The following is a 26,690-nucleotide window of genomic DNA, read 5'->3' on the forward strand; positions in this document are numbered from 1 at the left end:
ACACGAAATAGTTCCTCACCTTTCACTGACTGATTCCTTGTTCTGAGGACTATGAAGTTACCTGCCTCTTCACACTGTAATTCAACTTATGGCTCTAGATCGAAGATGCCCAAGGGAAATATCCAGCTTATTTCATAAGTATCTGAATGGGTCCCTTGCTGCATTTTTGCATGAGATGAAAAATGACAGATGTATCATTTTTGTAGGCTTATCTCTCTAACAGGCTAAGCTACCGTTGTCCATCTGCATGTATTACACTACATCTCTGTCTTTTTTGGCCACTTTGCAGGAAGTGACAACTGAGAGAATGTGTGTGGGTGGGTGCTGAATTGCTAGAGGCCTATATCCACTTACATGTTCACTGATGCCTTTTCAGTGGATAAAGAATAGCAATCTCATGCTCCACTTTTGTCTTCGGCACCACTACCAATCACACCACTACTACCAGATGTCAAACACAGTGCATTTAGAGTGTTAAACTGTAAACCATAATGATCGTCTGTTTTACTCTATAACACAGTCTTAGCTACTGTCATCAGTGTGTAGCCCCAGTAAAAGGCATTTTTCAAGTTTTCAACTGCAAAACTCAACTATTACACCAATAAAGCTGAGATCTAAACCGGAGCAGAAGCTGACAGCTTTTTCTTTCTCCTCATGTCTTTGAGATGCTGTATTTGTGCACCCTCTGCTGGGTCATCAGTGTATGCCTACATAACGGTAAAATAAGCTTTCTTTACATATACACTGTAATGATTTATGTGGTAGAACTGGGGTTGGTATGGCTGATAAAAAGAAAAAATCCAATATCAACACAGAACAGAAACAGTTTATTATTGTTATCATTGTTCCCTGCTGTTTTTGTTCTTTTTAATTAATGTTTTAGACAGTGAAATGTTAAATCTCCAGATGGTGACCTCTTCATGTTGCTTTTTTAAAATGTATAAAACAGAGAAAAAGAGAAAATCACCACAATTTAAAACCTGGAGACAGTTTTTTTATTTTTATTTTTTCAAAAAGCGGCCTGCTTAAACTATGAACCACCAATCAAAATTTCTGTTTATTAATTGTTGTTGTTGTTAAAGTTTTTACCAGCAATAATTATAGGCTAAGTTCATTGTGGCTATAGGTTTTGCGTGCACAAATAAATAAAGAAAAAGAACGAAAGAAAGAAAAAGGAAAGAAAAAAAGAAAGAAAGAAAGAAAGAAAGTTTAGGCCTACACATTAATGACTTGTTGTCCTCACATACCTTGTAAATGCACCATTAGATGTCTTTTTTCTACCTTAAGGTCAAGGTTTGCTCTGTTTTATTATCACAGTAAGCTAACGTATAAAGGACAAAAATGATAGTGTTTAATGTAACATTTGTTGTCATTGCATTTCCTTCCTTTGAACGTCACATTTTGCCGTTTAGATGCGACATTAAAGTATTATAATGCAAGTATTAAAATGCTACTTAATTGTTAACCGCTTGATGAACTAAATATGAAAATTCTGTTTACCATGAGGCAACTTCCTCCTGTGCAGGCTTTCATTGTTATGACGTAGGACGCAAAATACGTAGAGCGTAACGCACGTTTTGTCCAGGAGCGCCATTGGAACTTTGGAGAGAGGTAGATATTTTATGTTTTGATATTGAAAACGAAGAGTAATATCTCACCTTCAGCCGTTAAGTAGCACATAATATTTTTGCAGAGCGCACACGCTGAACCAGTTCATGGTTTTACCTGCGCTTAACTTCCAGTTGTTTTTGCTCTGTCTTAACTGTAGCAACAAAGCTAGCGTTATTAGCAGCACTGCTAAGGACAACTTCCATTCATTTACTTTGACTGCCCATAACATCGGTATAGTCACAGTTGACGCTGTTAATTTGGAGCTTATGTGAATGCAGAATTAACATCGACCTCGGCAGAAACTGAGATCACATAACGGCAGTTAACACACTTCGACGATTAATTGTTGACATGGTGTCTTTTGTTACAGCAGCGAAGTTGACGGTCCGGTTTTGGTCGCACTGACCCAACATGTATCGTCCCAAACCAACTCTGAAGGACCGACAACACCTGTACAAGCTCATCATAAGCCAGCTGCTCTATGATGGATACACCAACATCGCTAACAGTCTCATCAGTGAGGTCAAACCACAGAGCGTAGTGTCCCCCTCTGAGCAGCTGATGCAGCTGGCAAAGATAGGTAAGTGTTGTTTTCTCCATGCCTTCATGTTTGATAATACTTCATATATATATAATAATACATCACACAATAAAAGCTTTATAAAAACTGAACTGACTCTGAGATTCCGATATCCTCAGGCAGGTTGTTCCAAAGTTTAGCGGCCTGACATCAAAGGTCCCTTGTCCTTTGGGTTTCTACCTAGACCTTGAAATGACCAGCAATGAACTACCAGAGGATCTCAGACTGAGTCCTGGCTCATAGGGGGATAAAAGCTCAGAAATGTAGGGAGGGGGTCAGCCCAAACCTGACCTTTTAAAAGTAATAAAAATAATTTTAAAATCAATCCTAAAATTAACAGGCAGCAAGTGTAGAGATTCTGAGACCGGGGTGATGTGAACACATTGTTTGGACTGAGTTAGGAGGAAAGCTGCAGCATCTGAAGTAACTAGCAGTGGACTGATTTTTGACTGAGACAGGTAGATGTTTGTGCTTTGTGTGTGGCTTTAAGTGGTCATTCTTTCTCAACTTTTTCAGGGATGGAGAATGATGACAGTGCAGTCCAGTATGCCATCGGGCGCTCAGATACAGTGGCACCTGGAGTGGGTATCGATCTGGAATTTGATGCCGATGTCCAAACCATGTCTCCAGAGGCATCTGAATATGAGACCTGCTATGTTACGTCTCATAAGGGTCCGTGCCGTGTGGCAACATACAGTCGTGATGGCCAGCTGATTGCTACCGGCTCTGCTGACGCCTCCATCAAGATCCTAGATACTGAGCGCATGCTGGCTAAGAGTGCCATGCCCATTGAGGTGAGACAGGTTGGAGAATACGTTTACATTTGATGCTTTAAAGTCAACTGGCTCATGTTTACTTTTCTTTCTGTTTCTGTATATGTCAGGTGATGATGAATGAGACAGCACAGCAGAACATGGAGAATCACCCTGTAATCCGGACATTGTACGACCACGTCGATGAAGTCACCTGTCTTGCCTTCCATCCGACTGAACAGATTCTAGCTTCTGGCTCGAGAGATTACACCCTCAAACTGTTTGACTACTCAAAGCCCTCTGCAAAAAGAGCATTTAAATATATACAGGTCAGAATTTGTAGGCGGGATTTATCTGTTTTATCATAGGGTTAGGGTTGTCATATGTTAAATAAAATAAAAAATGTTCTGATGAATGTAGAGATGCCTTGTTTCATAGAAGTTGCTCAGGAAATGTAAACACGGATGAAAACGACTAACCCTAACCCTTGCTTTTCTTTGCTTTTACTAGAATTACGTATCAATCTAATCCTGCCTTCATCTTCCTTGTAGGAAGCAGAAATGTTGCGTTCAATCTCCTTCCACCCATCAGGTGACTTCCTGCTGGTGGGAACGCAGCACCCCACCCTCCGCCTCTACGATGTCAACACCTTCCAGTGCTTCGTGTCCTGCAACCCGTTGGACCAGCACACAGACACCATCAGCGGTGTCGGCTACAATCCCACCGCCAACAGCTACGTCACCTGCAGCAAGGACGGCAACATCAAGCTGTGGGATGGTGTCTCCAACCGCTGTGTGACCACCTTCGAGAAGGCCCACGATGGCGCAGAGGTCTGCTCTGCTGTCTTCTCCAAGAACTCCAAATACATCCTGTCCAGCGGCAAAGACTCTGTGGTGAAACTGTGGGAGATCTCTACGGGCCGGACGCTGGTCAAGTACACAGGTAAAGAGGACTTTTGTTTTACAAGAACCACAGTGTGCTTTCATGTGGGTGGACAGATCATTTTTTTTAGGGCACAGTGCTGTACCAAGGGTGTCAGTTGGATGGTTCATCTAAAAAAGATGAGAAAACAAGAGAACTGGCTAGGGGCAGTTAGGGTATGTTAGCTGCTAATGCTGTTGTTACTTGTCTTGGTCTACCTGCTCCTGCCTTCAACAACAAAAACAGTTTTGTAGTTAAAAACTGAATTCAAGATAAGCTAAGAAACCTTATTCATATTTAAGTTTCAATTTTCAGTTTTCATGATAACATGCCAGTGTTGATGCAGGAAAATGAAAAAAAAAAAAAAAATTTCAAACATTTCAAAATAACAGTAACACTGACCACATTAGCAGAAGTGTTGCAGCTTCTGCTGTTTTCAGAAAGAGATTTGTTTCTGTCTTTGTGTGAATGAATTTTTTTTCTCAGAATTTAGGTGAAAAGAACAACACTCGTCACATCACCGTAACACGGTCAGAGTGATGTAATTGCTACGTTGCAGTCTGGAGCAACTCTTCATTGCTTGTAGAGTTTCTTAAGAACTATTGATGACATTTTGAACTGTTATCATGGAATCTGGTTAGTTCTGATTTCATCATGTTGTATAGCACAATTTGGAGCTCATAGTTGCTTAGTTACAAGATACAGTATTAGGTAAGTGACACATTTCTGTTGTTTTGTCTCTGTACTCCAGCACGTTGTCTGCAAGGTTTACACCCACCTCAGATCAACAGCAAAACTTAAAATTACTTTGTTGCAATTGTATAACACACAGTTAGGAAAGGAAGAAATAACCAAACAAGACCAAGTCAAAATCTAATATATGTCTGGACTGTCTATGGACAAATCCTGATTTTATTACCACAACATCGTCTGACAAAATCACCAAACACATAAATTAAAAACAAAGACTGAGCTGTGATTTCAGCTGAATTTACTGTGAAATGATCAGAGTTGGAAGAGACAGACTGTCTTTCTTAGTCCTTATTTACTTCAACTCCATAACGTAACAGACTTTTATTAGAGGCAGGTCTTTATGTCTAACTCCCTCTGTTTGATATGTAGAGTTGGTCATAGTCGTTAGTACGAAGCCTCGTTACCGATGACTTCTCTGTCTCCCTCCCTCTCTCCTGCTCTCTCTGCTCTGTGTGTCTTATGTTTAGTTATTCCTCTGCCTCCTTTAGTAATAATGATACATGTAATGAAAGTAGTTTCTTTGCTGTAATGGAGGAGAGGCTCAGTGCATTGGAAGCTTTCCTCCTCTTCCCTGCAGTTCCTGAGAAGCTGGGAAACCAGAGCAGCTCAGTAGACTGAGGCTCGGCACTCAGTTGAGCAGTGGTGGAAATATCATCAGTGATGGGAAAAAAAGTGATGTGTGAGGTAGAATCTCCAGGACTCTTAACATTAGCATACAGCAGGTCCAGGAACTGTCTCGGGTGGTGCAGTCCTCAAACTGAGTGAAAGTGTGGAATCTTGTCTCGTTGAAGTCACCGGAGACCGTGAAGAAAGCACTGGGGTTTAGAGTCAGGAGTCTCGCAGTAACAGATGATGGATGACGTCACACGTGGTTGCCAAGTTAACTGAGATCTGGATGCAAATCAAAACTCCTGGATATGTAGTATATTCGTAGCCCAGTTTACAGTTCAATTTCTGGGCTGCAGAAACCTTCCACCCTGTCCACCTGAACCTCCTGAATGTGATCCAGAGTACCAGAATAGAACTTGGAGCCCTTTTAATACCAGGCACCAGAAATAACTGGATGTGGTAACCTGATCCTATTTTATTTTTTGCAAATATTTCTGTCTGCTTAAGTCCCTTATTTATAGACATCAGTATACACTTCGTCCGCTGGTCAGGTGTGGACAGCAGCTATCTTCTTGTACATTTTGGGGGCTTTTTACCTTCAGTATGGTCTTTGACTCACACAGGATCGTTTGGACAGAGGTCAAGCGACTGACTTGGAGAGTCAAGACCAAGGGTTAAAGATAAAACTGAATAAATTCTGACCTGTTCTTCTCTGTTTTGTCCACAGCCTGGCTCTACAGTGTAGCATTTTGTTCACACACCTGTGAAAATAAGTGTGTGTGAATGTATTTGTTTGCAGCAGTGTGTGAGTCAGTGTGACTCAGAGGCTGACAAAATGCATGGATTTGCTTAACTCCACCTCTAACACATCTATTTCTCCTTTCTCATTAGCAAAGATTCTTACACAAAACCAGTTAGCAGCTTTTTATTTTCACCCAGCACTGACCATCACTTCTGTCTGCACTCAATAATTTACATTAATTCCATGAGTAACTTGATATAAACTTGCCAAAATTAAATGTCTCTGTTGTCTGGTCAAAATGCTGTCTGTCAGGTGGTGTCTCGAAGAGGCAACACCCCCAAAATTATGCATAACTTTAAGAGGACAGAGAGTGGGAGTGTTATAAATCCCTCTAAATCAAAGATGGTCAGATGTCGACTTTAAACTTTTAGGCAAAAATAGCATATTGTAAACGCGACAGTTTATAAAACTGGGGGGGGGGCACTTTGTGTTACATTGTTTGTATGAAAAGTGCTTTACAAATAAAGTCTGATTGATTGATTTAAGTCTAATGAAGGATGGGATTTAGAAAATGGTCAGTTCACCATCAGTTTAAATATTGTCAGTCAGCTGTGATGGGGGCGGCTGTGGCTCAGGAGGGAGAGCAGGTCGTGGTTCGATCCCCGGCTCCTCCAGGCCACATGTCGAAGTGTCCTTGGGCAAGATACTGAACCCAACTTTGCCCCTGATGGCTGCTCCATCAGTGTATGAGTGAGATGTATGAATGTGTGAGTGAATGGGTGAATGTGTAAGTATTGTAAAGCGCTTTGAGCGGTCAGCAAGACTAGAAAATCGCTATATAAGTACAAGTCCATTTACCATTTACCATGTGATTTCAGTTGTGTTGTAGTGGTAGTGATGTGTTCTATCCGCTGTTACAGGCGCAGGTTTGAGTGGCCGGCAGATGCATCGCACACAGGGCGTGTTCAACCACACAGAGGACTACGTGCTGCTGCCGGACGAGCGCACCATCAGCCTGTGCTGCTGGGACTCTCGCACGGCCGAGAGGAAGAACCTGCTGTCCCTGGGACACAACAACATCGTCCGCTGTATCGTCCACTCGCCCACCAATCCTGGCTTCATGACCTGTAGCGACGACTTCAGGGCCCGCTTCTGGTACCGCCGCACCACCACAGACTGAGACACATCCATGTCTCCACTCAACGCCCCCCCAACCCCAACCCCACCCCCCCGACAGAGCACCAATCAGAATGCTGGACTCTTCTATAGGATTCCATAACCTCTCTGGTCTCGTCAACTTCAAGTCATTTGTGGTATCTTTCATTTTTATTTAACTGTGCAGTGGAATTTGTGGGACATTACTTAAGAAAACAGAGTTGTCATTGCACCGTCTTAAAGAGCAGCCTGTCTTAAAACACGTCAGGTGCCTGTGTACACATTGAGAGGTTTTGCTTGAGGTAATTCTATATTCTATATTAAAAAAGACCATAACTTTAGAAGATAACCACTTCATGAGATTAACTCGGACTTCAGAACCTCATATTAGCTTCAGATAGACTTTTGAATATATGCACAGAATCAGGACTGCAGATGTTGTCCCCCACGACTTCTGTTGAAACAGTCTTTTGAAGGCCACCAGGAACAGGATGAATGATTACAGCAAGCAAAACCTTGTTTTAGTGTCTGTAAGGGGACTTGACTATTGTTTGAAGTCAGACTTGGAAAAAGTGAATGGAAAACTCTTTTTGGCTGCCACTCTTTGTGAATGATACACTGATCTTTTGTCTGATTGAATTCAAAGCCTGACCTTTGAAACTCCCTTCACTGCTTTGAGACCTCGTGCAGAATTCACATCTCAAATTTTAGTTCTATGTCAAAGTTGACCGCAGAGTTGGGTTGTTGTCTTTTTCACTTTTTATACTTTGTCAATGTCCTTTGTTGTAATTCAGATTTTTATTAAACAATTAAAAGAGAGAAGCCTCTTCTATGAATTTGATGTTTAAATATCACCCTTAGAAATGACACAGCTAACGACCACCATGGAAATTTCCTGTAGATATTTTAAGATCACAGTTGTTGCTGCAAAAAGTGAGCAACCTGCAGGGCGCCACCAATACCACAACACACATACTGCCATAGGTGTAGCATGCATCTACTTATTGTGGTTTTTGTTTCTGTATGACTAAATTCAAAAGTCCAACCCTGTGGTATTTTTTAAAATGTATTTTTTTATTATTATTTATTAAATTTATTATTTTTATTAATTTTATTTTGTGACGGCCTCAAAAAAAAGCAATAATAAGAGAAACAATCTGAACAAAAACTAATCAAAACTCCTGATTGTCCTTCTCAACTTCCCTGCATCCTCCGACTGGAAGTTCACCCTGCCCCATCACCCCCTCTGCATTCCCCAACCCCCAACCTAACTCTCCCAGACGCTGCTGTCTGTGTTACCCAGACAATAATGAGGAAACCCACAAGAATTTATTCTTCAAAATTCCCCCTCTCCCTCCCTCCTGAACCTTCTTTATAAATGTGTCATGGATGAATGTGCCATAAATATAAGAAAAAGAGGAAGCAAAATAAAATATGGTGACAAAAATTCCCTGCTACTTGGGTAATCAAATGGTGCTGTACTTCTCTTTTACTAGAAAGGTGGAGGGGTAAGAGAGATAGTATAAAGAGGTATTAAATTCAGAGAAAAAAAAGAAAGAAACATCGGTGGGGTAGGGCAGCTGCAGAGAGAGGGGTGTCTCTGGCCAATGGGGCTGCGGGAAAGCAGCTCTGTCAATGACATGGAGCTCGCTGTCCCCGCCCAGGGTGTAAAACAGTCTGCCCCTCAGTGACAGCTCAGACAATATGCTGGTGGAACACACACAAGGAGTAAATCCCCGAGACGCACTCATGGTAGAGATGATTCACTGAAAACAGCCTCTGTGCACGGACTTACTTCTCTGTGTGGAAACTTAAACACAACTGCCTAACAAACATGGTGAGTACTGCAGCCACTTCTTTAGCTAGGACTTCAAATTGTTTTACTCCAAAATATTGTTTTCATTACAGCTCAGATTTCTATTTAGAATGATTTATAATGATCATATAATTACAATTTTTGAATTTATGCTGTGTTGTCTTTTGTGTCTACTCTGTGTTCTACTGGTGCTCATCCAGAGGAATGTCCTTGCAGACCACCTGCTTGGATTTCACTTTAACTTGCAGTGTCAGCTACCACCTATTTCCACACACAGCCCCTCTGACCTGCTCTACAGTAGGCTGTAACCTGAGAGCGCTGATCCTGACACAGAGCTGAGACTGAAACTTTATGAGCCTCATTAACACACAAGACTTTAGAAGTCAGATTATCAACTCAAGTCTGCTCACAAACACATAATCGGGATGTTAGGTGAGAGATTATGTACTTACATGTTGCAGTTTGCACATGTGTAAATTTAAATATTTTAGTTCATTTCACTCTGATTTACGATGTTTCATTCACACATCTTAAAAAGATCGATACACTAAAACACTGCTTGCATGTCTGTTTTTAATCTTTAAAACCGTGTGCATATCTGTTGCTAACTGGGCTGGATGTTGCAGGATTGTATCCAGAGTAACTTTGATTACTTATCGATGGTGCACTAAATCTAAATCTGTTTGCAGCTTGACCAAGAAATTATCAGAGGGATTTTATTTGCATCATTTCATCTTTACAAGTCGGTGTTTGTCACGAGACCCCCAGAATAACAACATGGGAATGCACTGTAGCCAACAGCAGATGGGAAAAACATTAAAGTTAGTATGTGCCTTTTGTTACCTTTGTCTAGATATCTCTGTCAGACTGGGGCCTACAAGGCCAGTCAATATTTGGCTTGGGGGTCTTTGTGTGGAAAAAGCATTGATATGAATAATGTGACAGCAAAGCCTAATCTTCCCAGGACCTACTAGTAGAAGGAAAGGATATGCCTCATCCTGACATTTTCTCATGCGAATGAGCTCATCTTTTGTTTCTTAAAAAAACAACTGAGTGGTTTGGTTGATGACTAACTGTCGGTTTAAGCAATCTCGCTTCTGTTCTATATAAGGCGTTTGGTATTGGAATTTATTTCTTGTATAATTCGTAGCTATTTTGAGATGCCTCACACTGTTGTGTCAGTTTTTATCATCTGGGAGCAGCAGTCAGTCAGTAGACAGTCATGAGGGCTCACACAGCAGGAGGCTGGGGCAGCATCCTCTACACATCCCACTTAAGGAAGCTGAAATAATTTTGTTGGTTCAAAATCTCTTGAGGATTATTAATCTGGCTCAGAAGTGAGACAGCCTGATTGTTCTTTATGTCAGCTAAAAACTTTGAGCATGTAAGCCAACTGGCCTTTATTGTCACTGTGAGCTCCGCATATAATTGAAATTAGGAACACTGCTTGTCAGTGGTGCAACAAGCTGAAAAGCAGGCATGAGATTACTATCACACTGCCTTTCAAAGCTGCTATGACCAATATTGTTATTGTAAATATGGCTGCAAGTAGGTCAGAGTTGCCATATTAACACGATGTCAATGGCATGGTTGTGAGCACTCACAGCAGGTTTCATTGTCAGTTGATTAAAGATTGGCTGAGATATGACCTGACATCTTGTTTGGCACCTTTGTTCGATCGGCTCTGACGGATGAATGCTTTTGCAAATCAAAACGCCAACAAATAAGTTTTGCCAGGTTTGGTTTTAAGTCATATGCACCAACACTTTTTTGTGCTACGTCCTGATGGGGTCCTGAGTCCATATATGAAGTTTAATTTTTATACATAAAAGTGTTGCTGAGATATGAACTACCTACCTGTACCTACCTCACTACCTGTTTTCAATTGGCTGTGATGGACAAACTTTAGAAAATCAAAAATCCATGTGATACATTTTGTGAGGCCTGGTCTGAAGATCATCTGTGCCAGTTTCAGTGAAGATTGGACAAAGAAAAAAAACTGACATCATGCGGCATTGAACTCGGCTTGATCCGAGGAATCCAATGGTACCCCGTTCCATTTTTGAAAATCATGCATATGGTTCTGAAGTTTAAAGGCATGAAACTTGGTGAAAAGCATGGGGGAGTGTCCCTGATCAGTGTGCCAAAGTTCAAAACTTTTTACCACACGGTTCTAGGGGCTGCCGTAGACTCCCATGGCAGATGAAGAAGGTAGAAACACAATGTTGGCGACTGTGTGATGTGAAAGGTGTCACTCATAGTTACAAAGCCACAGAGAATTATCACCCAACACCAGCAGTTTACCTCAGTGCTGAGGAGCATTTTAATGTCTTCAGCTCATTTGGATTTTACAACCCACAACTTGGATGTTGTTGTTCAGTCTCCCCACTCTCATCAGCATTGTTTCCAGCAGCAGCAGGCAGCTGCTGTCAGTGAATAAAAGCTCTGGTTAACCCACTGTGCATTACTTACCCAGCTCCAAACAGCAGAAAGACAAAGTTAGCAACTCGTTGCTGAACATAGTGAAGCATTTAGTGGCTATTATTGTAAGGAGGTATGGTAAAAAGGTATTGTGAGGTTTAGATTTTAATTAATGTTGTATATTTGAGTTTATTTTCTAAAAGATATATTTAAAATGTTTATACAGTTCACTTTTTACATATTTATGTTTATGAAATTATTATTTACATATTTACAAGTTAAAATATTTACAATCAATCTCTAGTTTTATTTTATTATATATAAACTTTTTATATACACACATTATATAATATATATTATTCATATATTATATATTATTTTTTGCAAAGCAATTTTTGAATATTTTGAAACATGCAATTTTTACACCTTTGTTTGCTACATACCAGGGTTCACCCTTGATCCAAGGAACAAGAGTTACTACAAAAGGTCCACTTGCTAGCTTCTTCCAGAGCTTCTTCATTAGCAATTGCAGTTTGCTCAGTTGTTATGGAGATGGCTCAGTATTCATCATGTGCCACTGCAGTTGTAGTTCTAATACTACTACTTACTTACTACTACTCATTGGAATAGTATGAAACTGTGGGCAAGAAACTGGAACCACATGCTCGTGCACGCATGTATCATTGTGTCCCTTCTGGTAGCAAGTGTGAATAAAACAGGGATCTGCTGATCAGAACATCAAAAATCGCCACAGGATACCTTTAACTAATCCATCTGATTTCCTGCAAATCTGAAAATATGACGCACAACATTATACATTATATATTTCCCGTCTGCTCAGTTATTATGGTAATGTTTCAAATAGTCATCTTCAAATGTTTAATTTAAAGATGTCATTTGTGTTTGTACAGAGAAAGAGTCAGAATCACTTATAACACAATCTCAACCATCAAACATACTCTTTAACACTGTAACAGGTATATGGGAAACAACAAAGTAACCACAGTGCATATGTGCGCTATGACAAAAGGCAGAAGAAGAGAATGAGGAAGTGCGAGTATAAATAAAACTGTGAGCCGTGAGATTAAGTTCCTTCCACGGAGCAGTGAGCCGTTTATCTATTGTTCCTCACACTGTCCCTCATCTACTCTTACTGTTGCACATCTGGGAAACAACAAACTGTCCTGCACATAACTGAAAATTGTCACTACAGTGAATTTTAAGGTATTTCTGCTCATTCTGTCCCATACGCAAATGTAATACGTGTACATATATTGAATTTCCGTATATGAAATATAAATTTTTATTTTATATGTACATATATATAAAACTTATATATGAAACCTATTAGAAATTTGAACAATTTCATATATTGACATGTGTGTCGAGCCCATACAAATGCATGCATATGTATGCTTATATTGTAGACAGATGTTACATAAATATATATTCATCCCAAAGCCAGTCAATAGATGTTGATATTATAAACAGTATGGTCCAAAAGTCTTAGACACTTTTCCAGAATGTGACATTAGACATTTTTAAAATTAACAAGAAATTGATAAGAAAAACATATAGATTTTTAATGTGTATGTTGTTTTGATAAACATGTTGCAAGCATATGTGTTCTATGTAAAAATTCATCACATAAATATTTTTACTATATGTACATATACAAATTTTACTAGGGGTATTTCATATATGTTATGAACTTATATCTTCATATATCCAGAGGATGTATGAACTGTATGTAGGCTAATAGTAATATATCCCCTTATAGGTGACATATATGGCAACATCATTCTTGATATAGGGACATATATATCATATATTAAATTTCTGTATTGGGTTTGTAGTCTGTCGATCACAGGCAGCCATTATCTATACATTCAAATGAAGCTGAATCAGTTCATTAGTTTCACACTTGAGTCAAAATCTTCTAATAGCAGCACCAGTTATCTGGTCTCCTGCACTATTTGATGAAAATTTGCATTAACACTATCAGGAGAGAAGAGTCAAACTGAATCAGTGCAGCTTGTTACTTATGAATTCAACTTTTCTGCACTACTGCACCAGTTTCACTTAAAACTCTCTTTATCCTTTGCCCTATAAATGTCCCCTAACTCATCTCCTATGGCCCATATATTCACTTCATTTCAAGTCAAACTGACTAAAAACAACAGAGTAAAGCAAATCCTGAGAGATTGGAGAGTACATCACTTCACTAATCTTTCATAGGCTTTTTTGTTTTGTTTTGAAATACATTAAGTATGTTTACTTGCTGTTTTACTTTGGTCTGATATTGCTTTAAGACTAGCTGTCTCTGTGGAATGTTGACTGAAAGCTTCAAGGAAGTTTTCGTCAGTTGTGTTTGTGCATGCGATTTTGACATAGTTCTCACCAGTTCCAATACAGGAAATACCAGGGCAGCTGTAACGAGTTAATGTCACTGCCACAGAGCCTGAATTAGTCTCCATAGCCTCTTCTTGAATTTATTTTGGTTGGAGAGAGGGTTGACAAAGGTGATTTTCCATGGAACACATCTGAGGATCATTTAAGATGAATAAACTGATCAGATCTGAACAAATTCCCAACATATTGAAAGATAATTTAGTGGAATACCAAATGTGCCTTTCAGTGTTTTTCCCTCTGTTTGTCTGTCTGTCCCTGTCTCTCCTCCTTGTCTTCCCCGCTGCCCCCGTCTTTGTATCTAAGATACTGTGGGAAAGTCTAAAGTGTCATATTTACAGGCTGACTTCCTGTCCAATTTCAAGAAAAGAGATTATCTCAACAACATGCTCTTCCTCATCATGAATACCCTTTTCCTGCCTCTCTAGGAAAATTAACATTTTTTTCTACATTTTGTGAATTTTTAGCCATGTGTGACAGATTTGTTTACCGCCACCATGGGTGTTGTGCCGGGCCTGGCATTTGTCTGAATGTTTAATGGATGAGGTGCTGACCTGACCCTGGGGTTGTGCCCTGGCTGTCAAGGGGCAAAAGGTCTGAGTGAACCAAGAGGGTGTTATTCCCACACTGGGAACTGCTTCCTTGACTGGTTCCTGTTCCAGTATGTCTCTGGGAATGGACACTCTTATTATGTTGACTTAATTATGTCTGTACAGGTCATCTCTTATTGTGTGGGAAAAAGATTACAGTTACCCAACAGCGTCACTCTTTCAAATTTGGGGATTTCCATTCCTGAGTACAGTTATGAAATACCTGATGTATGGCCACATAGTTACCTAATTAAATGAATTATACAGTACATGAATAAATACCAGCAATGATCAGTTTAAATATAAATGCACTGAGGATAAATCACCCCTCATGCAGCCTTTCAGTGGGTCACCTATAAACCACTTTGAACTCCCCAGTAATTTTGATTATCTATCTATCATTTAGAGGAGCTTATTTGTAAGTTTTGCAATTGCTACATAGCCAAGATTAGCATAGTTAACAGCTGTTTACTTGCCAGTCCAATAGAAATGTTGCAAATTTAGCATCTAACTTCATTCCTTTACTTGCCAACAGCTATGTCCAGCTGTGGAAAGCAACACGAATGTTAGCTCTAGTTTTGCTTATTTCTATCACTTTATTTCTTCTACTGAAGTTAGCATGCTAACTAGCTAGCCCTGATCTGGACTGTGACTATCACATCAATTTTCAATACTGAGTCACTGTAGCGTCCAGTCTGCTCTGAAGAACTATTGTGCTCAGGGGTTGTATTGCAACCTCTTGTATTGTAAATACAATGATCACTGAGGCTCTTGGCAAGACTGGTACATCGCATACAGCTGTAAATGCTAACATTGGCTATGAAGCAATAGCAAAACTTACAATTGGCTCTATTAAAGCGCATCTATTCAACTTAGAAATAAATAAAAAAACATTTTGTTGGCTAATGTTGGCAAACTTTATGTAAATATTACTGAGTCAGCTCACTGACTTTATTACTGTTCTTCACTTGTGCTACTTTTACAGTAAGTACATATTTATATATATATGTTGTCCAAAAGTCTCTTTACAACAGAAACCCAGAAAGGCCATACTCTCAAATATTTTGTATTTATTGTTTTGTTATCTCAAGATGCCAGAGCTTTGTTTTCTTGAGATAACATAATTATCCCAAGCTTAACACAACAGCACCCCATGAGATAACAGAGTAATTATCCCGTTGTTTTGAGATAACAGGATAAAAAAATATTTGCAAGTATGGACTTTGTTGGTTTCCATACTTTTCCATTCTAGACAATGGGAATCATATACAATAATAACACAGTCTGAACAATCAAGCCTCTCAAGGGGTATGGATGGTTTTCATTTGCTTTTTTCATGAAATTCATGAAGCGTGTGTAATGAAATCTTGCTTATTTTGACTCAAAGTGACGTGTTGCCTGAACAGAAGCTCCTAGTTTCAAAAGCATTTCTTGCGTTGTGTCTGGCGGACTGATGTTAATTTGTGAACAGGATGGAGCAGAGCGACGAGAGAGGAGGGAACGGCCGAGACAGCTGTGCAGTTAAAGTGCTGAAGGCCAGCTGTCAGAGGAGCTGATCAGCACAAGCAGGCGTGTGCAGGAATCCAAAAGAGTCACAGCTGAATCTGACTTTGTTACTTTACTTAGTGAACAACACAGACACAGAATCAGGGACACACGTAAATACAGCATGAGGCGAGGCAGGGGATTCTTCTCAGGACAAACAACCTGTTTCATGGATTCAACTGTGGTTTAGACACAGGATATATGTACAGTGCTGACTAATTTAAGTCTCACCAATAATCAAGTCATGTGGCATTTGTACCCATTACAAGCATGGAAACTCTGTGGGCTTTCTACATGCGCATCTTATTGTGACCTGGATGGACAAAATTCATAGAAAGTGTGTAACACAAGCAGATTTTGTAGTGATGATCCTGAATCAGTTGCTAATGTCATCTTAGGACAGTGTACAGTGATGATTCCAAGGAGAAAGCACAACAACATAAATCTGGGTGGTGTGGTCACAGACTGTCATCTGACCCGACATATTTTGCCTACATGTCTGTAGCATGACCCAGAGGATTAGGCAGGGAGTTTGCTGAGGCTTGGTGTGTGTGTGTGTGTGTGTGTGTGTGTTTGGGGGGGGGGGGGGTCTGCTGCATCCCAACAGGTGCTGAGCATGTTGGGCTCTGATGGTGAATGAACTCTTTGTTACTGAGCATTCACCCTCAGAGAGAAGGCAGAGCCAGTAGACCCCCCACCCCCCCCACAGGCTTATCAGCTGTGGGTTGAGTGTGTGTGAGGGAGTGTGTGGTGTGTTTGTTTGGTCAGGGGTCTGTCTGACTGTGTGTACCATTACTTCTATAGATTCACTTCTTCATGTTAGCTTTAAGTTCTGTAGTTCTTCCCTTAGTACGGATGAACAAATATTCGTCATGACCAAAAGTATGTGAACACCAGAATATTGCACCTATATGTGATTATTGCTGGAACCCCATTGTTTTTGTTCTCACTGGGGGCCAAGATACCCATTGTGTTTCATCCTCATCATCATCTCCTTTTAACTTCTGCCACGGGAGTCTGCAGCAGCCCCTCGAAGCGTACGGTAAAATGTACCCTACGATGTCAGTTTGCGCCATACTGGATGTAATGTGAAAGTGTTTTTTCTCTACTCCTCACACAAACTCTAAACTAAACCTGGCACAGATGATCTTCAGATCTCACATAATTTTTCATAGATGATTTGTATTTTTGAAAGCATTCATTTGTCAATGCAACACAACGCTTTTATGTGTGACTCAGGAAACATGAGGAGGCAGCTCAAGACATCTGGTGTCCCTAAACAGTGAGCGCTGCAATAACAGAATTTGCATTTTGCCTCAAAATTATTGATGTGTTTGGCTTAAAATCTAAATTCCTGTGCCTGGTAGCATAGAGCAAGCCAAGATTGAGACATGGCCACTAGTCAAGTCAACCTAACAGATGCAGCTGCCAGGATGTAATGTGAAATTGTTTTTTCGCTACTTCTTGGACAAACTTTGACAAAGCCTCCCAAAAGTTATAATATGAATTTCTGAATATCATCCGTCACAGCCAAACAAAAATGGGTGCAAATAAACATTTTACTGGGTACATGGACTCGGGCCCCATCAGAGGGAGGTGCCCTTTGACCTCTAGAGGGCAGGGCAATAAGAAAAAAAAAATTATCACAATTATCTCGAAAACATCTGGTCAGAATTGTTTCATCTTATTGATCTCTAAACCTCTAAATCTTAATTTCTACACTGACTGTTATGTTGCATTCTTGTTTTCTGACGTCTGTTTTCTGAAGTCATAAGTGACAACACAGTTAGATTTGGTGCATTTGTCACTGATCTTAACTTATATGTTTCTCATAGGAATTTTAAAGAGATAAGAGTTAAGTGTGCATATCTGTTTGTTTGTGTGTGTGGCTGCAAAGTAAGACAAACCACAATTTGCTGCCTGTCATTTTAGCTCTGTCTAGTGGTATTGGTTTAAAAGCATGTTTCATTACTCACAGCTTGTTTCTCATGATGACAGCCTGTGCAAGAGCCACCACAGCCATGAGGTTGACACTGATGCAAAGGAAATTTTCTCACATCAGTGTTTGTGGTCTAGCCCAATTTGATTTAGATTTGACACACGGAAGAGAGATGGGCATCTCATGAGATGATAGATTATTGACAGTGAAGACAAGACAGAGGGTTTATATGAACACAAATAGAATTTAAAATATGCAGAGTGAAAAGAAGTTTCATTTGCACAGTGCATATTTAGAGTGATGAGCTCACAAGCCTGCAAGAGGAAGGTTTGAAGAAACTTGTTTTTTCCATTTATCTCTCAGCAGGAAGCACAAATAGGAAGTGAAAATGAAAAGAAAAATGTCATTCAAAACAAAAAAGTGCCTCACTTTTTTGTTTGTTTCAAAATCTGTCTAACAGTGGGGGAAACAGTGACTTTGCGACAGCTAGTTGTGTTAATCATGACTTATAAAAGGATTTTGTGCAATTTTCCTTGTGAATCTGACGATGACTCGTACGTGCAACTTGTAGTAACATTTTACATGAGGAAATGTTGTCATTAGGCTTACAGCAGCAAAAAGAAGAGACAAGCCATCTCCAGAAATGCAGTTGAGGAACTGCGGTAGGGTTGCAACACATATCAAAAAAAGTTTCAAGTAAAAATGTAATCATCTAAATGTGGAGCGGTGCTGTGCAAATTACAATATAAAAATACATAAACATATGAAGATTCTTACTTTTGTCATGTAAAAGATACACACAGTACCTACCTGCAGACATGTTTTACTTCCTAATCTTTATTTCCATTTTCTCTGCTCTTTATTTTAGAGCACACTTGCCAAAGCTCTGTATGACAACACTGCAGAGTGTGCAGATGAACTGGCCTTCAGAAAAGGTGACATTGTCATAGTGGTGGATCAACACGTGGCCGGCACCAGTGGATGGTGGATGTGTTCTCTGTACGGACGGCATGGTCTGGCTCCTGCAAATAGACTGCAGCTCTTGCCACAAACCGGAGCCACTGCAGGCTTCTTACACCAAGTCATGGAAAAACCCAAATTAACTGATGCAAAAACTGATGACAGTATGCAAAATATCTACCAGATCCCCAGCGTACCTCGACCTTCCAGCAATCCAGCCTATGAATGCATGGACAAGATGTACAAGGTCCCGTCCACTCCTTTATCAACTTCAAAAAATCTGTCAGCACTTAAGCACAGCCCAGAAGGACCTGAGGGAGACAAGGTACAAAATGCTTTTTTTCTACCAACATGAATCTGTGTTTATGTAGAGAAGAGAAAGAATCCTGAATGTAGATGTTAGTCAGTGTATTGCTCCAAGGTCAAAGGTGGTTCTCTTCTTTGGAAGTGTTAACTCTCATGATTAGAGAGGTAGACTGTTGCAGAAATGCAATGCTGTGAACCCCCTGCTGGCAAAAGAGCTTACAGATGGGGACCAGGGGCCTCTCCATGGGGACAGGCATGCAGCACTGGGGTCTTTATGGGCCTGTAAAAGACAAACAGACACAGACTTCAGACACTTTTAACTACAAACAGCAGACCATGCCACCAGAGACCCCAGAAAGACAGAAGTGTCTGTATGGGTGCCTATGCAACAAAACGTGGGGAGAAATACACCCATATGTTCACCATTTCCTCTCCTGCTCCAGGGGAGTCCTGTTCCCTTGTGCAGTAGCCACCTAATATTCAATGAACAGCATGGGTTCTATTATAGGGCTGCGTTAATTGGCAAAGTGCATGCATAATGGGGTTCTCTGGCTCTCTCAACAGGCTTCAGAGCAAACACTGTCCCCATTAAAGCACTGACGCAGAGGTCAGTGAGGTAGATGCTGCTTTGATCAAAGCGGTGCAAGTGTTGCCAGTCAATCCCAATATGACATTCTGTCTCTCTCTCTACAGCTTACATTCTGCAATCTTGCGTCCAGTCCAAAAGGGGAGGTTTACGACGTCCCGGTCCAAGCAAGACGAGTTTCTCTTTTCACTGTGAGCACATGAAAATATTCACAACAAAGAGGATCAAAAGTAGAGACTATTTGTACATATGCTGCCACTTGAATTGGTATCTGTCTGATATCTTCATTGTTATTGTGCTCTTCTATTTTCAGGCACCTTCAACAACTTCAAGACATATGTCTCGAAAACACTCACTGATTCAAATTTCAGAGCTGGAGAAGAGATTCGAGGGTGTGAGGTGCAGCAGTCCAGGGGATTCTTATGTAAGTTTCAGACAATTAGAGGGATTGAAATGCATATTCTTCTGTATTTTATTGTGTTAATGGTTCGGTATGCTTCAAACAAACTAACATGTCCACACATTGATAGTGAAATCAGCACATGGGCAGGGCAGCAGCAGCAGTCCTCTGTCTGTGTCTACACAGGATGCGTTCAGGCACAGTATTGGGTGTAGGTCACCTGTGCTTTGGCAGCCCATGTCACAATCATTGTAGTTATGTGCATAAAAGGGGAGAAAATAGACTTGAAGTTTAAAAATATGCTTCAGGTTGCATCTATGAAGGTAGAGCATGAGTGGATCATGAGCCATAACACATCTGGATTCATTAAAATAGAAGTTTATGTGTTCCATCAGACATGCATGAGACAGATATCTGAAAAACCTCCTCCGTTGACAAGTATACCCTCACCCACCTGTCACTCAAAGCGGCCACCCCCTTAATTCTCCATAACTTCAAATCTTAGTAAAATGTAAACAGGTGAGTTACAGAAACAGTTGTCATGAAGGAGGAAATTAGCTGTAGAGACAAAAACTGTTTTTGTACCAACATGTTTATTTCTGCTGTAAAGTTGGACATTTTAACATGGGAGTCTATGTCATCCGCACTCAAAGGTGGGGTGAAGAGCCTGCCGTCATAGCCTCCTACTGGCTGCATCACACTGCATCACACACACAAACAAGCACTGACATTAGGAGGGTGTCAGATGCTCTAAGATGATCTGACAAGAACTTGGTATGAAGCATATTCAGGCACTTATTTTCCACCAAGTAGAAATGAATGCTTCATCCCTGCAGGCCTTTTATTTCTGTCTAACTGTGATATTGACAGCCTCGTTCTTGTGCACAGGTGTATGCAGTCCCACCACCTTTGCCTCAGGACCCAAACTATGACATCCCTGTTCCCTCAGCCACAGAAACCCAACAGAATATGATCGGTGTATACAGCACCCTTCCCAACCCCCGCAAGCCTGAGTGGATCTATGATGTGCCCGTGGGTCCTGAGAAATTAAGTCCACCCCAGGGCTCCTATGACACCATGCCACACAAAGCTGTTTGTAGGCAGCTCTATGATACTCTTCCAGCACATGCTTGGCCCACACAAAGATGCAGTCCAACCCCCTCAGTTTATGATATACCAAAACCCAGTTCACTTGACATCTCGAGTCCGCCCAAAGTGGTCCCAATTTATGACAAGCCCCCTACGCAGATGACTACAGAGGAGTCAGTATATGCTGTCCCACCCCAAGAAGAACCCTTCACCCGAGTTCTCAGTGATCCCCCCAGTGATCATATACCCCTAGAGTGCAGAGGTGACTCAGGCAATGTTCATGAACTCAATAGAGTGTGCCTGCAGAAAATGAGGAACTTTCTGGCCTGTACGTCTTTCCATGACCTTCCAGGAAGTGGGGAGTCACTGGTGCAGGAGGACAGCGAGAGAGGTAGAATCCTACATCTCTCTGCAGCAGACAGTCAAAGAATCAGCACGGCCTCCAGCTCTTCCACCAGCTCCTGTGACTCTCTGGCTCTGAGCTCGTCCTCTCCAGAGCCTTTGCGAGAGGTCACGCTCAGCCAGGATGAGGCCTGCCGCAGACTTCTGGAGCTGCAGGAGTCCATTTGCAGGGCCGTGCCCCGGCTCATGGAGTTCGTCAGCAGTCACTGGAGGAGCAAAGAACATCTGCAGAAACACCTGCAGGAGATCAAAGAAGCAGCAGAGGCCATCGCATGTTCTCTGACATGCTTCCTAAACTTTGCCCTGGATGTAAAGGGTAACGCTCGTCGTTTGACTGATGCCAACCTTCAGACGAGGCTCTATAAGCAGCTGTCCATCATTGAGGACTCAGGTGTGATCCTACAACAAACAGTGGGTGCTCTGAACATGGCCGGCTGGCCGCTCAACACACTGTGCCAGGACCCGGGGCAGGTCCAGACACCTGACCAACTGGAGCGCTTTGTCATGGTGGCACGAACCATTCCAGAGGATGTCAAGCGCCTGGTATCCATCATCATCGCCAACGGCAAGCTTCTATTCAGAGCTTCTCAGAAAGATCCACAGCCTCTCAACATCACAGCTCCGCCAGAGACAAAGAAGGGTCCCAGTGGAGGCGAACAAGAGGGGGACTTAGTGGAGGACGACAATGACTATGTAGAGCTACAGGTAAACACTGATCCTTTAATCATCAGATATAATATAATAGGTAACCATGGTAACTGGATGAGTTTTCAACTAAGAAAAACCAAAGCATTCAGTAATGTTTTGTTTTTGCTTTTGACTTCAGACTAAAAATGACTTTGAAAAGCAGCAAAAGAAACTGCAAAGAGAACCGAAAGAAAATGTCACACCTGTCTCTAACAAGGCACAGGTGAGTAACTCCTATAAACACATGACAATGTGACAATGAAAAACTTTGCCTCTCAGAAATTTAGATTTTTATATTTCCATCTGCAATGCACCTACCCCAGACTTTCCTTGTAGTCAGTATAGTCAGTATAAATATGATATGTTCAAAGAGGTCAAAACTACAGCAACACTTGTAGTAAACAGAAGAACTTTTTCTATTCTATTTTTATTTTGCTGGTGCATTTTATTGCCTTTTACATATAAAGCATTTTATAAAGATTTAAATTTGAGATTTTTGTGGGGGTCCTATGCCACATCAAATGGACACAGTTTGGGACAAGGTCCCCTTTATACAACCCGTTAACTACACTTTGAATAAAACATGGTGTCAGCCATTTCACCTATTGGACATTCCTCACCAGCCTGGAACAGTGATTGGCATGAAGCCACATGACCAAAGGTCCAACCCACCTTTGAAGTCGCCCGACCGGCAGATATCTATATGTTCACGCTGGATTGACTGTTTTGAATAATTTTTTTGTTCCATACTTATTTTATTTAAATGTCACCTGTGATGTGTTTTCTGAAGACGCTGATGAAGGCCACAAGCTGAAACATGTTGGTCAAAATTAGTTCTTCTGTTTACTACAAATGTTGCTGGGGTTTTAACCTCTTTGGACCTTTTCCTGTCTCCATGCACCTTAGAAGCAGGTCACGTTGTGCCAGAAGCCTTATTTTGTTCCTAAATGTGATATGTTGTCATCTTGACCTTCTCTGCTCCATGTCTTCCCTACTCAGGTTGATAACAAGCGTCATTCCTCTGAGTCCAGCAGTGGCACAGAAGAGCAGCGATCATCTTCCCTGTCAGAGCACTGTCGGCTTTACTTTGGCGCCCTCCAGAAGGCTATCAGGGGATTTGTGGGCAGCCTTCAGGATGGCCAGCCACCGGAGAAATTCATCTCGCAAAGTAAGTTGGTAATCATGGTGGGCCAGAGACTGGTGGACACTCTGTGCAGGGAGGCCCAGCGTGGAGGGTCTGGCCAGAGCCTCCTGTGTAAGAGCAACCACCTGTGTGCTCTCCTGAAGCAGCTGGCTGTGGCCACCAAGAAGGCGGCGCTGCACTTCCCGGATAAGCAGGCTCTGCACGAGGCCCAAGAGTTTGCAAAGGAACTGGCCCAACGAGCGCAGCACTTTCGGATATCGCTTGACCTCTGAGAGCACATATCAAGCATATTGATTTGTGTCAGCAAAAGACATTGGTGTATTCATCAGTCCATCTATGTCTCTGGTCATTCATTTCATATTCAACTGTTATGAAGCTTCGTATCCAAGAAGAAGAAGGTCATTGCTTTTAGCTGAATGTTATTATCATAAAGAATGCAGGCACAGGTTAAAATGGTCAAACAGAACAATTAATACTCAAATAAAAGACTTCTACACAATGGAATTTCAAAATAGATTGCACATTTAGGATACTGTATTCAAACATATTTTAAAATACAATTTAAATATTAAGTATGAATTCATTTGTTTTATATAATTTACAACAGTTTTATATTCTTTGAATATTGTTTGTTTTGTGGATGTTTAATGTATTTTATTGTGTAAGAGGTACACTCTGCAGGGTAGTAGTTTGGTAAAGTCTACTTTATGTGAATATCTGTGTAAATATTCTAAAAAAAAAAAATGTGTTATGCATTCCCAAACAAAAGACTAAGAACAACACCTGTAGGATTTTTATTGATATTAAAATTAAAAACTGAAAACTCTATATGTTGTTTTCTCTATATGTCTGTCTGATGTAAAATATAGCAAGATGGATGTTGTAATATGAGTAAGTCTTGGTAGCACATTAGGACCATTAAGGCTGAAGATTTGAACTTTAATGCCCTTTGTTTTCCAGATCAAAAGGGATATTATATGCACATTAGATCCGATTTAGAGTTAAACAAGGAATTGCCTGAATTGTCTGAATTGTCTGAATTGTCTGAAGCAAACCAGATTTTGATATGGGATCCCAAATGATCAGTTGGCTGAATGGGGATCTAGTCTTGACAGTTATCTCAACTTTAGTTTAGAGTCTACAAATTTATAATATCTAGAATCACCTCCTCGTGGTTGTCTGCCTCCTCCACTCAGAGTAGTTTCAGACCATTTGTGTGAAATTTTATCATAATTGCTGTGTGAAGTCTTCAGTTATGTCACACTGACCTTGACCTTTGACCACCAAAATCTAATATTTTTTTCCTTGAGTCCAAGTGAACATTTGTACCAAATTTGAAGAAGTTCTGTCAAGACATTACTGAGATATCATGTCCACAAGAATAGGATGTATGTACGGACAGATGGATAGATGGACCACCCGAAAACAATATACACAAACTGAGGGCGAGCAGTTGGAAAGGTGTGGGCATTGAACAGGCAGGGTTTGGTGATAAGATGCTGCATTGTGGTAATTGTAGAATCCAGTTTTTTTGGAGCTTAACCTATTTTAGGGACTCCAAATCTATAGTAAATATTTCTGCCTCAGCTGCTTTGATTTTGACCATTCTTTTAAAAAGTCTATTGAGTTCCCCAACTTTATAAAAGTGTAACACTAAATCACAGGGTTTTACTGCTCACTGTGGTGGAAATTAATTTTTGTGCTGTTTCGACTCTACAGGAAAGTCAGAGGTCAGTGTCAATACAGAACAGGAAGTGTGGAGATGATGTCTTGCACACAACTTCATTTATAGTTAACCTTTTACCATCCACTGTTCTGCCCACAGGATGCCAACACTATGTAGAGCTTCCACTTTCAGACTGCTAGAACAGTGGCATTTTACATGAATGTGAATGTCATATACAGCAGAGTGCAAATTATACAGTGACAATCAAGGGAGGGTCAACTGAACCAGTACAGCATGGATGTTCGTCAGTGAACTGTTACAGTCCTTACAGTATCTTGGTTGTTTAACTAAAGCTTTCCAATAAATGTAGTGGAGTAGAAAGTGCAACATTTCCTCTTCCGTGGCATTTGGCTGATCAGTGGTGGAAATATGATCAATCAGTCAGTCAGTGACATTCGTCATCATAGAGCTGGCGACTGCTGACGTGGCCCAGCCAAAAAGGTAAAATACTAACTAAACCACCTCAGCCACACCAAAGACTATTACATGAAATAACTGTATTCAACTAATCCTCCAATGTCTCACTGCTAATGACTGAGCACCAGTGTTTGCTAACATTAGATCATATATGATATTTTATATTGGTAATGAAACGACAAGACGGCACTGGAAATGATAGGGTGCAGCATCAGCTAGCTAACATTAGTTAGCTAAACTGTAACTTAAGGCCAAAATTAGAAACTAGCTAACATTAGTTAGTCTGTAACTTAAGGTAAAAAGTAGAAACTCACTAAGCTAGCTAGCTTTGTGTCCATCTGTAGATACTTGACTAATTCAGAAACTCAGAAGGTAAGAAAGTTAACTGTATTTAAAAATATAAATAGTTAGCTACTGCTAATTACATTTACCTACAGTGCCTGTGCAGCGCATGGGAGCAGAGATTTCAGGGTGAGAGGCACTGATGGAGTGCATGGATGTATTATTAGAACTGGATACGGCGCCACTGCTCTGCCTTGCAGCCAATTTTTCCCAGTGGCCACTCGTGGTACTGCAGAGAAAAATCCCCTGCAGCCCAAAAAGCATTTTCCCAATAGTAAAAGAGACGCTCAAAATTTTTTTCCTTTTTGTGGATGACGTCACCGCTGTGTACGTGCACTCTACGCATTGGTCGAGCTGTCTCAGGAACTAGGATGCTTGTTGGTTGATACAAACACTGTACGGAAGTTAGTAGGAAAACTGAATAATTAACAATATAAAGGTGAGTCTTTGTTTTCACACATCAAAATATTTTGATTTTGTGATTTTGTGCGGCAGTTATTAGTCACTTGTCAGACTTTGTTCTCAAACGTAATATTAGTTTTTTAATCTATATATTAGTTGATATATTAGCCGCGTAATGACTAGATTCACTGATATGACTCTGTAAGTGATTTTTCATAACTACCCCGTAACACTTTTCTTCAGTGAATTTTAATTTGGTAAGTCATTTACCTGATTGTGTGGTCAGTATACTGTATGTTAAATGTTCAATGGCATTCATTATCATTTAAATTAAATCCTTTTGATGTATTTTATCTTTTTCAAATCAAATATCTGGGACAGTAATG

The 26,690-nt window shown here is 40.6% G+C and overlaps 2 protein-coding genes across 3 annotated transcripts; both read left to right on the plus strand.

The window, feature by feature from the left end:
* The first annotated feature begins 1,569 nt into the window (after positions 1-1,569).
* On the plus strand, positions 1,570-7,912 carry cstf1 (cleavage stimulation factor subunit 1). 2 transcript variants are annotated; one of them, XM_022745305.1, is made up of 6 exons: positions 1,570-1,611; positions 1,982-2,191; positions 2,708-2,985; positions 3,075-3,272; positions 3,495-3,885; positions 6,889-7,912. In XM_022745305.1, the coding sequence occupies exons 2-6, from the start codon at positions 2,023-2,025 to the stop codon at positions 7,146-7,148; spliced, it is 1,296 nt and encodes a 431-aa protein (XP_022601026.1). In that variant the 5' UTR covers positions 1,570-1,611; positions 1,982-2,022; the 3' UTR covers positions 7,149-7,912. The 2 variants fall into 2 exon arrangements, with proteins under 2 accessions (XP_022601026.1, XP_022601027.1); XM_022745306.1 differs by having other exon boundaries at positions 1,583-1,611; positions 1,985-2,191.
* Positions 7,913-8,843: 931 nt separating this feature from the next.
* cass4 (Cas scaffolding protein family member 4) lies at positions 8,844-24,231 on the plus strand. The gene is made up of 7 exons (XM_022745275.1): positions 8,844-8,960; positions 18,712-19,128; positions 19,803-19,886; positions 20,009-20,119; positions 20,984-22,291; positions 22,413-22,496; positions 23,273-24,231. The coding sequence occupies exons 1-7, from the start codon at positions 8,958-8,960 to the stop codon at positions 23,687-23,689; spliced, it is 2,424 nt and encodes an 807-aa protein (XP_022600996.1). The 5' UTR covers positions 8,844-8,957; the 3' UTR covers positions 23,690-24,231.
* Positions 24,232-26,690: the final 2,459 nt, after the last annotated feature.

The sequence above is a fragment of the Seriola dumerili genome, unplaced genomic scaffold (genome assembly GCF_002260705.1).
Source record: "Seriola dumerili isolate Sdu_G_001 unplaced genomic scaffold, Sdu_1.0 BDQW01000088.1, whole genome shotgun sequence".
In the NCBI taxonomy this organism is placed as follows: domain Eukaryota; kingdom Metazoa; phylum Chordata; class Actinopteri; order Carangiformes; family Carangidae; genus Seriola; species Seriola dumerili.

What these genes read in the sequence shown, in the direction of transcription:
- cstf1 (XM_022745305.1), top strand. Translation starts at nt 2,023, where the DNA reads ATGTATCGTCCCAAACCAACTCTGAAGGACCGACAACACCTGTACAAG. An exon ending in AGAGTGCCATGCCCATTGAG is followed by an intron (nt 2,986 to 3,074) that starts GTGAGACAGGTT and finishes TGTATATGTCAG; the next exon opens with GTGATGATGAATGAGACAGC. An exon ending in GAGCATTTAAATATATACAG is followed by an intron (nt 3,273 to 3,494) that starts GTCAGAATTTGT and finishes TCTTCCTTGTAG; the next exon opens with GAAGCAGAAATGTTGCGTTC.
- cass4 (XM_022745275.1), top strand. An exon ending in GCAGTCCAGGGGATTCTTAT is followed by an intron (nt 20,120 to 20,983) that starts GTAAGTTTCAGA and finishes TCTTGTGCACAG; the next exon opens with GTGTATGCAGTCCCACCACC. An exon ending in ATGACTATGTAGAGCTACAG is followed by an intron (nt 22,292 to 22,412) that starts GTAAACACTGAT and finishes TTTTGACTTCAG; the next exon opens with ACTAAAAATGACTTTGAAAA.